Here is a 12,342-nt window from a genome sequence, read left to right as displayed (position 1 = left end):
AACATACAAACTTCTTGCACATGTTGTCCTTGGTGGGATTTGAACCCAGGACCCCAATGCTGCAAAGTAACAGTGCTAACCACTGAGCCACCGTGGTGCTGAGATAAGTTTTCACTTTCACATTTTTAACCATGTTTTTATGCACGTCTGAAACCAATGAATACTGATAGGATGGAGGCCAGATGGTGTGCACAGTAAGTTGGGATACAGTTTTTTGGGGAATCTGACGGAAACCCCGGTGTGGAGCACTGTATAAGGGTGAACCTATATAATGAGGTAAAGGTAACCCTATTGCAATATCTCAGCTCAGTGAGCTCCAGCAGACACCCCATGAGGAGTGGAGCGCTCGGTGTTAGGTGCTGTATAGCCATAGACACTGCATTACTCCCATGACATGGAGCAGAGCCCGGCAGTACAGTCTGTACCATCACTGGATGCTTCACAGGCCACTGACACGGCAACAATAATAATGTAATATGAAAGATCTCATTACTGCTGCCATAAAGAAACACGACAGGGAGGGAAGGAGGGAGGGAGGTGTAAAAGGCCAGCACCCCCTCCTCCTAATCCCCTCCTCGCTGTGTGTTCTCAGGCTTTCCTCTCCGTCCATTTCCATCAGGGATCAAGCTTACAATTCCATCCTGCCTTCCCTTCCCAGCTGCTATTTCTTTCTTCATTTTTCCCGTCCCCTCCCGCATCCTTTTTTTTGTGTTCGCTTTCGCACATGATCAGCATCCTCGCCCCCTCTGTCATCTGATGAGGATGAGCCTGTAACCAGCGCCGGAGTCCCACGATCAATCTTCTATACTCTGCTTTTGTTTTGATTGTCCTGATGATCTAGAATCCGCTATGTGAGTCCACAACAAATGGAGGACACCCTAAACTAAAGGCTGGAGCAGTGAGTTGTTTGGGGGGACTCTACTGCTGTCATTACTATCTGTGGAGAACTAGCCATCGATGCTGGGCGAAGAAGGGCTGATCACTGGGTTGATGTCTTAAAGGAAGTGCTTGAGACATGAAGAGTTTGCAGTGTGCTGGTTTCTTCTTGCTGTCACTGCTGCTGGAGGTAAGCACAGGTCACAGCCAGGACTACTGTCACACTGCTGGGGGTTGTCCTCAATTCTGGATGTCATCCGCTCACCATATTGCAACATGATGTGATATTACAAATGATGGAAAGCAGTTTCTATTCCAGAGATCTCCCAACATCCACCCTCCTTTGTTCCACAAACTGCTCTCCTAGCTTCTATATATGGCTCTAAAATCTTCAGCTAAGGCGCCCAGTGACACCCTCCTACTATGTCTATACCTGATGAGCAAGGGTGTCACTTCTAACAGATTAGTCAACTTGTATAATTCATTGTGTAAGGAAGCATTGGAAATATCCGAAATAACAAAATCCCTCTTGACATTAGTTCATGCCTCTCCATCCCCGATACCTTTTCTCATAGCCCACATTTACATATTTACCAATGAAATAATTTTACATCCTGTTCCAGCCAATAATTGCAAAGTAATAACTGCTGCAGAACATCTTATATACTCTAAAAGAAATGGCACTTCTAAATACTTTTAGGAACACCGTCATTGCTGTCTTTCAAGAGGCTCCGCAGCAGCTGAGATGTGCATTAGTAATGTAGCTAGGTGTCTGGACTCAGGGGCAAGGCCATCTAAATGTCTTCTTGCTTCTCTTGCCAGCTGCAGCCTTTCCTTTGTTTCATTCATTATTTACAGCAGGAAAAAATAAAAGCCTGTACTCAGCATAGTATGAAATGTAAGGCCTTACTGCTACTGTACTCTTCCTGCATGTGTGCGTCCATTGTTCTCCCAGAGCGCTGTGATTTCTCGCTTTTATTCTAAGCTCCTTTCTTCTCCCACGCGTTTTACATGCGTTATATTTGTTTACAAGCTAGTTATTGTTATGTGACATGTGTGGATGCATTGTATTCACTGTGTGAATGGACTAGTGTAACTTTAACCGGTTTGTGCCTCTTCCCCTGGAAAGCATAACAGATTTGTTAAGGCTCCGGGTTATTAATAAATTCTGTTGCTGTCGTGATCAATACTCCTCTGTTGTACATGTAAATGAGGTCAAAAAGTGAAACTCAAACAGAGCAGCTGTGTATCCGGTACGGCTAGAGCGAGGCACAACCTTATAGACGTCTGACGGTCTCGGATAAGTAAAAGAATGCACTTGTCATTTGACATTTCGGAATGTAGACGACAGGTTTCTAGAAAGATGTGCTGCCTGGGTCATGAATATAATTACAATTATCGACAAATATCCCGCTTCTCCAATTATCAATAAATATTCCGCGTCTCCAATTATCAATAAATATTAATAAATATTCCGCGTCTCCTTCCGCTCTTCACAATCCCTGAGTTTTATTTCTTAAAGTCACATTTGTGTATTTGTGCCCCACGCCCCTACAGACAATATGACTCCACCTTTTTAAAAAAAAAAAATTGAGCCACAGACAAAGAATCTATGACCCACCTTTATAACGACTGGCATGTCACGCACTATTCTAAAAGACAAGTCCGTTTGGAGGGAATTTTGCCAAATGTATTAAAAAACTCACAACTCATAATAATTTGTTGCATTTTGGTCTGTCCTAAAGTAAGAAGCCTAGCTATACACCTGGTATGAGTATGCATAAATTTGCATAATTTTCTACTTTAGGTGTTAATAAATGTGCCTAAAAGCTGCAGACCACACCCACTTTCAGTACATTATGACTTATATATTGTTATAGCAAAAATAATGGCGGAACTAAGATGGTCTTTGGAATGAGATGTAATGTATAATTTCCAATTTGGGGAGAACCCCAAATAAACCCTCACTAGACGACCATAAAACATGGTGAAACATGTCGGGGGGAACCTGGTGCTAAAATTTGTTGTCCTATTCTGTCAATATGTATTAGCATACCGGGTGCTATACACTTTCTAAATATAAATTATCAGGAATACTGGATAAAATAACTGCAGACTTCTGAGACAGATTAGGGACAAAACATTTTATACATACATATGAAGCGCCCCCACACCGCCGCAGGGCCGAGGGGTACCCGGAGCCGGGCCTCTAGGTCTCAGTCCTGGGGTTGTCACGGTGGCTAGACCCGGTCCGTGGCCCTGTCCGTCAGTGGGGGACGTCCGGTGCAATAAGTGGTAGTAATGGTAGCGATGGAGCGGTACGGTTGTGGGGTGTAAGTCGCGGTAAATAACGAGGACACCAGGTTGCAGTCTCTTTACCTCTTTACTGGAGATCTCTGAGTCCTCAGTCCGGAACACGGTTCACCAGGCTACGCAAGTCCGGCCGGTCCAATGGCACCTCCAGAGTTCTCCTCTCAGGTGGAAATCTGTGCCTTCCTTCTAGCGCTATGTGTTGTAGTCCTTCCCTGCTGTGCTCACGGAAAGTAACCCCACAACGGTTGTGTCTGTTTCTTAAGTTCCCTCACAACTCGATTTGATGTTCCTCTGTAATCCACCCCTTCCCTGTATTCAGGTTGGAATGGCACCCGTTTGTCAGGTAGGCCTGGAGTTCTTCCGGGACCCTAGAGTCGCCCCTCTCCCGCAATTGCCCCCCAAGACTTCATAGGTGATATGTGGTAGACAGCCCGCCTGAGACCGACTGTCCTGCCGCTGTTTGGAGTATGGCTTGAAGCTGTATTCTAATCCACTCCCTCGGCGTTCCGGCCACCGGTATTGCGCCTCAGCAGGGTGCTGCCTCTTTCAGCACAACCCCTGCTGGTATTCTCCTTCTGCTTGATCTCGTTTCTCACTCAGCACAATCTATCTCGCTTCTAGTCCTTTCTTGAGTCCCGCCGCTTCCAGGAGCCTGCGCGGACCCGTTACGTTCTTTCAATGCCAAGCCTCTGCCAGGATCCCACCCCTGGCAGAGACCCTACAGTCTCTCCCTTCACAACACCCCCTGCCACAGGGTGTTGCTCCGTTCAATCCCGTCAGCGTTCTCTCTAACTTCCTGCCTGACCCCCAGTTTACCCACTATGGTGGGGAGTGGCCTAATGAATAGCACCCTTAGCTCCCCCCGGAGGCCCAGCTGTGAAACATATTGGTGTCTGTGATACCTGATTGGAGGAACTCCTTCGGTGCCATCGAACGTACCATGGCTCCCCTTAGCGGCGAAGCCACAGCACTGCAACGACCAGAACTCTGGGGCGCTGCACATACATACATACTTTATTTTCATTCACAGAAATAAAAGTTACATTTTATGGTCTTCTAGTGAGGGTTTATTTGGGGTTCTCCCCAATTTGGAAGTTATACATTGTTGTCCAAAAGTGCGCCATCATTTGCAACTTTTTTTATCTCAGTTTTTAGCAAATATTTACTTAAACTGTGGTACTTTCTAATAAAATAATTAGAATAACCGACAGATCGTTCCTCATGTCATGTACTGTACATGCATGGGAGAGACTTGACAAGTCACTGGAGAAGGGTTCACCAGACTTGTCGGGCCCTTTTTGTGACTCCAGGCCAGCTTTTCAAACTATATTTACTCTGAAACTCCACAGCATTTCACAAGTAAAGCTAGCGATACATTCTATGGCTGGAGGCCTAATGATGTTTTGGCTGATCGTTCAGCTGGCAGCCATCTCTCCCACTCACTAGGCCACACTGTGTTCTCTACAAGAAAGCTGCCACCTGATACGTTGGCTTATCTCTGGGAGAACATTGTGATTGGGTGAGAAATTGGACATGCGCTATCATCACTTCTCCAGACAATAAATTGGCACCCCATTACCCACTGGACCATCAGCCTAACCTGTCAATATCATCAGGTTGGGCTGATATTAGTCAGATGTGTATGGGGGCTTTAAACTTACCTGGCAACAATCATGCAACCAACCCATGGTTTGGACAGCATCAATCTAGTGACAGGTTCCCTTTAAAGTGTGTTGCAGATTGAACAATTGTTTAAAGAACAAACTTAATGCCAACACAGCCATACATATTTTAGTCTTCATTTGCTCAGGTACAAACAATCATTCTTTAAACATAAAAAATCTTTTATCCTACATTGTGAGGAAAAAAATCAAACTTTGACTACTTTAAAGGGTGACTGGCTGTGATCGGTCCTTTGAATGCTTGTCTTCTGCTTATCAGCCTGACGGAATGGATCTTTAGGACCCTAGGCCAACGTCCAAAAAACAACCCCACTGCATTTTCCTTCCTCCATCAAACTTTCCAGGTGGCACAATTTATCCAGACAGGCAATGTTCTCCAGACTCATTTTCACTGGCGCAGTCCAGCTTTGCATGCAGCTACTCGGTCATGGACACCCATGCCATGACGCTCGTGGCTCACCATTTTTGTGTTGCTGTTAATACCAGGGGAGGTTGGAGCTCGGCAGTCACTGAGTCATCAGAGCGTTGGTGACTTTGAGGTTACTGAGGGTGCAGCGCCCCAGAGTCCTGGTCGTTGCAGTAATGTCATTCTTCCACCAGGGGGAGTGATATTACGTCTGATGGCAATAAAGGAGATCTCCTGTCCAGGTATCACAGACACACCACACACTTCACACTCCAGTCCACCAGGGGGAGCAAAGGTTCTATCCACTAGGCCACTCCTCACAGTTAGGTAAAACTGGTGGGTTGGTTAGAAAGTGAGGGAGTTCCTGGCCGGAGACCGAGAGAGAAGGGTCTCCAGACCGAGCTGGCTGGAGTGGGTTCCAGCCAGATCCAGACTGCGGTCTGTGGAGGATGAGGGTCCACGGAGCTGTGCCTTCCCCACGTGCGGCAGCATCCAAAGAAAGAGACATTGAAAGGAAGTGTGTTGTAGTGAGTGAGAAACGAAGGCGTGTCAACAAGTGGATACCAGAGAGGATAGTAGACGAGAGGAGCTGCATCCTTCAGGTGCGCATTCCGGTAGCCAGAATACCGAGGGAGTAAAGTGCTCTATGCCATTGCTTCAGAGACTGGCAGGACAGTCGATTCCAAGTTGGCTGCCCTACCTTAATACCTAAGAAGACACGGTGGCAACTTGTGGGGGTCGTGGGGTCTCTAGGGTCCCTATAAACAAGCCTCAGGCCATCAGTCATACGGGTTTTGTTGTATCCGACCACAGGGAACAGAGAGAGAAGAGTAATAACAGAGCTTAAGCAAGTGAGGACCTACTGTGTTGCTGTGCGCATAGGAAGGCTATTGCATTCCACCTGGATAAGGAGACTCTAGATTTGCCTTCAGACCAGCCAGACTCTGCCTACCCTGTGATCCGGCGCCCAGGACTGTGGACACTGAAGCCCTCAGTAAAAGTTAAAGAGACTGCAACCTTGTGTCCTCATTCTTTACTGCGCCTCGCACCATCCAGCAACTACACTCTGGGAAGCCCTGGGGATACACTCCACCTGAGGGGAGGTATACCATCAAGCTGCCATAACATCACCCCAGCGGACCCCCAAGCAGCGTCGGTCACCCTGACCGAATACCACAGGTGGCGTCAGGAACATTCATTCTATAAACTCTTGTGCTGTCATTACTGGACGCCCCTCAAAGGGCCACGGGCCGGGTCGGGCCACCGTGACATCCACCGAACCGAGGGACCCGGTACCGAGTACCCCATTGCCCTTGCATGGGGGCGATCCAAGTGCATAGTACATACAGTACAGACCAAAAGTTTGGACACACCTTCCCATTTAAAGATTTTTCTGTATTTTCATGACTCTGAAAATTGTACATTCACACTGAAGGCATCAAAACTATGAATTAACACATGTGGAATTATATACTTAGCAAAAAACTGTGAAACAACTGAAATTATGTCTTATATTCTAGGTTCTTCAAAGTAGCCACCTTTTGCTTTGATGACTGCTTTGCACACTCTTGGCATTCTCTTGATGAGCTTTAAGAGGAATTCCCCACAAAGGTTTGCTTCATGGAGAGAAACTGAACATGTAGAGCCCGATGCAGCCTGGGCGCCAGTGCTTATAAGTTGTGGGTCCATGTACTACTCTGGGCACAGCTATACAGTAATCATGATCCCTCTCAGCCAAACATGCTTTTGAATGGATGTTCAATAGGTAAATTAACCCCCAGGGGCACCATTTAGATAGACATTAAATAGCTACACTAGTTCAAAGAGGATTATCTGATGAAAGTTTAGCGCCAGAATTACACAACTCTGTTCTGAGGGCCTTCTAATTCTTCCCTACATGTTCTATTTCATTGGACTTCATTTTGACAAGTTTAAAAACCCTTCAACTTTTTTTTTGCAACTTCCATGAAACTATCATTTCATATTCTCAATATAAAAGGTTTGTAGGGCTCCAAACTTATTATCTGTTTGACTTGGCACTTTGCTGATTTCAATTTTTGGAGCTGTTGTCTGCATTATGGATAACCCCTTTAAAATGTATCGTTAAGCGAAAGCTGACAATTCAGTGAGTGTTTCCTAGAATCTCATGCGGTCCAAGGCATTCCACTGAGGGGGCTATGCATTTTCTATTTAAATATTTTTAGGCATAAGTACACATTAGAGAGCTAAATCTGAATAATGTAATAATAATGTATGACCTAAAAAAAAGAAACAAGCTGAGATGGAAATCTGTAAAATCAAGCCAAATATATATTTAGAGTTTTCATTCAGAATCGATTATATTTAATGAGAATCTAGACAGGGATGGAGGCTGTGTCTTGTGAAGGTCATTGGCAGAATATCCAAAAAATATCCAAAAAAGGAAGGATACAAATCTTTAGGATTTTCCTCCTACCAAGAAACTTTATAGAGGAGCTACAGGTTATGTATTATAGATATTTTACTGCTATAGTTTAATGTTGAATGGGACATTAAAAAATAATCTAAATGTAAAATGTTGATATCTTGCTTAGAATTCAGATTAGATTTTATGTAGCGGCAGTGGTGTCTATTTGCATGGATAAGTATTGTAAGTCCACTAGAATTTGCTCTTCTTAAATGGAACTTGAAGGATCCAGATATGGTTAGCTCTTGCCTTCTTATTTTATCCTCGTTTTACCCGTGTTACCATTTTACATTTTGATCAAGTGATTTTTATGAGGTCCACCAAGATCAAATTCCAATTTGTCTCTAGTATCCATTATGTGTAACATTCGTTCTCTCTTTGATAGAAATCAATAAAAGGTTGTCAAAAGCCCAATAATATTATCTTCTCCAATATTGAATTATAGTGCTTGAAGCAATGGGTTTCTTGCAGGGCAGCAGAAGATCATAAGTGCAGTTGTTGTAATGCGCAGTACAGTGGGTCTATTCATTCTGGAGATTTTATTAGAAGAGTCAACCAAGGCAGATGCTTTTGGGCTCTATGTGCCATGAAATCTCCGGCTATACAAATATAATTACATTGATAATGACAATATCACCTAGATAGTTGTTTGGGATTTAAAGAGCACTTATCACCAATCTGTGGCTTTTGTTTAATAAGAGAGTGGACAGCCCCAGACTGGGGATTTTATTTAAAATTTTACTGTAAAAATTGATCACAAGTGCTCCTAATGCCACCTGAAAGGGCCCAACCTTCTCTCAAAGTCTGGCCCAATCATCTCCCAAAGTCTGGCCCAACCTTCTAACAAAGTCTGGCCCAACCTTCTAACAAAGTCTGGTCCAACATTCTCCCAAAGTCTGGCCCAACCTTCTCCCAAAGTCTGGCCCAACTAGCAAACAAAGTCTGGCCTAACCTTCTAACATAGTCTGGCCCAACCTTCTCCCAAAGTCTGGCCCAACCTTCTCCCAAAGTCTGGCCCTACCGTCTACCAAAGTCTAGCCCAACTTTCTAGGTTGTAGGACCCGTGCATGCAGAGCACTTACATAGTAACACAGTAGCATAGTTAGCAAGGCTGAAAAAAGACATTTGTCCATCCAGTTCAGCCTATATTCCGTCAGAATAAATTCCCAGATCTACGTCCTTCTAAAGAACCTAATAACTGTAAGATAAAATATTGTTACGTTCCAGGAAGACATCTAGGCCTCTCTTGAACCCCTCAACTGAGTTCTCCATCACCACCTCCTCAGGCAAGGAATTCTAGATTCTCACTGCCCTAACACTAAAGAATCCTCTTCTATGCTGGTGGAAAAACCTTCTCGCCTCCAGATGCAGAGAATGCACCCTTGTGACCGTCACCTTCCTTGGTATAAACAGATCCTCGGAGAGATATTTGTATTGTCCTCTTATATACTTATACATGGTTATTAGATCTCCCCTCAGTCGTCTTTTTTCTAGACTAAATAACCCTAATTTTGCTACTGTCTCTGGGTATTGTAGTTCCCCCACTTCATGGCCACTCTTGCAGTGAAAGAGTAAGGTCTTGCGAGACCTCACGATATCTTGCTCTTTACACTAATCCAACGCTGCTGCTACTTTCCTGAGCTGTTACCTAATGGTAACCACTTTATTGATGTCATTGTTCGGTAACACTGTGAGGTGACCAGAGTGGTAGTCATGGCGAAGGGCTGTTGTGTTCCCACACCCTGGCAACCCGCAAAGAAATTATGAAGTCTTATCTGTCGTGTGATGTGTGTGCAGTACAAGTCACACACTATTGGGTTAGAGTCCTCCTCAGGTTGTAGCGTCCCGATTTCCATCAGCATCACACAATGATTATCAGAGTCCAAGTTCATTTTCAACAACACAGCTTTACTCAGCTCATCCAGTTCAGTCACAGGCCTCGCACAGTAAATCTCATTGATCATATATCCTTTCCTCTGTGCTGTACCTTGTCCTCCTGAAATTCCTTGTTCCCGTACCGTACCTTCCGATACCGCAGCTTCCAGACTAGCCAGATTAGTTTGTGCCTGGGATACCCTGGCCGTTTTCCCCTCCGAGGGCGAAACAGAGAATGGCGCTTTCCAATCCAGACTGTAGGCCTAGGACATTCCGGTTCTTCCCACCTTACCTAGCTGCTATTACTCTCTTGCTGCACTTGTCCTCTCGTGCTCATGTAACCTTCGGCCTTGAGGCCCTGGACCGCTGGGCTCCTCTTGAACATGTTACTGCAGCGACCTCACTTTTCATCATCCCACACTCTAACTAAACCCAGGAAGTATCTGAACTATAACTACCCTGGCTCCTTCTACCCAGAAATCCTCTACTTCTTATCCTAACATAATCTTATCTCCTAATCTATAGTGCCCCCACTGTACTAAACTGTATATTACCCATTACTTTACTAAACCTTACTCTAACACTGTATCTCCCTATCTCTCTCCCTAGTCCATAAAGATACATAACTTACACAGTACACAAACATCATAACATTATTTAGCGTATTACTACACAATCAAACAGTACCGCATAACACACCATTTTACACATAAAACTTACCCACTTTATTAGGAAGGAACATGAAGGGATGCAGGGCATAACTTTGCCCCCCAGCACACCCCTTACAACACCTCAGTCAAATATATGGCAGCACTTGGCTAGCACAAAAAGCAAGATTTTGCGAATTCGACAGAATGTGTATATCTATTTAGTGGTACTCAGAATACATCTTTTTGAGGTAAGACAATAGTATTTTTAAATTAAGTGACTTACAAATTGCCTATATAGCACATTAGCTATGAATTAGCTTGGGCTGTTTAACTGTATAGTGACCAATTCTAGATGATATTGGAGAACTAGATTAATAATAATTCCCTAATACAATATTTTAATAATATATTAATACAATATTTTATTTGCTGAAATGTATAATGGAAATGGTTACTACAATAATGGGTATATTTCAGGCTGTTGACATGAATGTGAAATTACATTTTAGACATGTAGTATAATTTTAAAGGATACTTCCAATCCTACATGACTATCCTTGGCTTGTTTTCTTTGTATCACTTAGTTTACTGGATGCAGCAGCTGTGACAGAATCAGTTTTCTATGCTGCAGATTTAGCAGAACTTGTAATGTTAGCCCTACCCCCACCACTGCTCGACAGCTTTCTCTGTACACTGTATATTGACAGAGAGCCACTAATTGGTAGTGGGGAATGGTTGGACTAGTAAGCACAAGGAAGCTAGTCAGGTAGTGCTAATCTCATTATAATTAAATACTGATTTGTATTTTTTAAACAGAAACACACAACCCAGTAAGTGACACATCCCGGGAATCAGGGTCTCTTTGCCTACATTATGCTGCTCTCAGAACTCATAGTAAAAACTTGCTGACAGATTCCCTTTAAAAAAAGAGTGAGCAGCCCAAGACTGGTTATTTTATTATACATTAGTTTGTGTCAAAACTACCCAAAGAATGTCTCTGAATGTGCTTGACTTTCTACCAAAGTCGGACCCGAGCTTCCATGTTGTTGGATTTCAGCATGCAGAGTGTGTAAGGTTCGGCCAGGCTGAGGACACCGGGTTCTCTGTGTCCTGGCCTCCCCTCACAGAAAAATAATATTCTTCTGTCAGCATACCTGTGTCTTCTCTCTCTACACCGTCAGGGACTCCTCTGCGGTGCTGTGGACTTTCTGTAGTCGTCTTTACAAGAATTGAGACACAGTCCGTTTCAAATGCAAAACGAAGAACTTTACTCAATTCACTCTGCAGAACATTCTTGTCAGAATCAGCATACACATCATGCTCCATACTGTACACATCCTGCATCTTCCCTGTACTCAGCCCCATGTCCTTCAGTACGGGGTAATAATGCCTTAGGCACTACCGCAGCATTCTCCTTGTCCAGACTCACTACTTATGGGTTCTTCCTCATCTGTTTCACCCCAGATTTGAGAGTATCTGCCCATGCAATGATCTACCACATCTTGAACTATCTGCGCCCTGTACTTTCCCGGACCGCTTCCTTTCTTCCACTCCGAACTGCAGTAGCTCTGCTGCTGTGTACTGTCCTTCTGACCCTATAGGACTCTGAATGACTGTATTCTCCACTAGCAACGTTATGCGGCTGCTGCGGTGTCCTGGGCTTAGAGCCCGTGTGGATGCTTCAGGCGCCTTAGCCCTTCTGCACTTCCTAACATAACACACTTGCTTACCACACAGCAGCCCCTCCTACAGTAACCATTTACTTACACTAAGTTTCCATATATACTATAAATGCTATAGTGCCCCCCATCTAGTGGTCAAACATTAACACTACACTTTCCCTATTAAAAGTACAAAATACAATACCTAATATTACAACACTTGATATTCATTACTGCACAAAGAAACATATTATAATATGTATGTTTTACAGGAAACGGTAATACACGTATTAGTGTAGCAGTACCGTTATTTATAGGCGGTAATACATACACTCATGTAGCAGTACCACAGTATAGCAGCAAGTACACACTAACTTATGTTACACTAGAACATACGGTACCGGGACCTATTAAGGAGGAAAGGTAGAGCATA

General features: G+C 44.0%; 1 protein-coding gene across 1 annotated transcript in view; it reads left to right on the top strand.

Annotated features, from left to right (window-relative positions):
• The first annotated feature begins 308 nt into the window (after window positions 1-308).
• VOPP1 (VOPP1 WW domain binding protein) overlaps window positions 309-12,342 on the top strand; it is a 197,517-nt gene continuing 185,483 nt past the window's right edge. The window contains exon 1 of the mRNA XM_077269154.1: window positions 309-1,066. Coding sequence (XP_077125269.1) covers window positions 1,016-1,066 — 51 coding nt within the window. The 5' untranslated portion in view covers window positions 309-1,015. The remainder of the gene's footprint in view (window positions 1,067-12,342) is intronic.

The sequence above is a fragment of the Ranitomeya variabilis genome, chromosome 6 (genome assembly GCF_051348905.1).
Source record: "Ranitomeya variabilis isolate aRanVar5 chromosome 6, aRanVar5.hap1, whole genome shotgun sequence".
NCBI classification, from domain to species: Eukaryota; Metazoa; Chordata; class Amphibia; order Anura; family Dendrobatidae; genus Ranitomeya; species Ranitomeya variabilis.
Note: the sequence above shows the minus strand (reverse complement) of the source record. Positions and strands in the feature narration are given on the sequence as shown.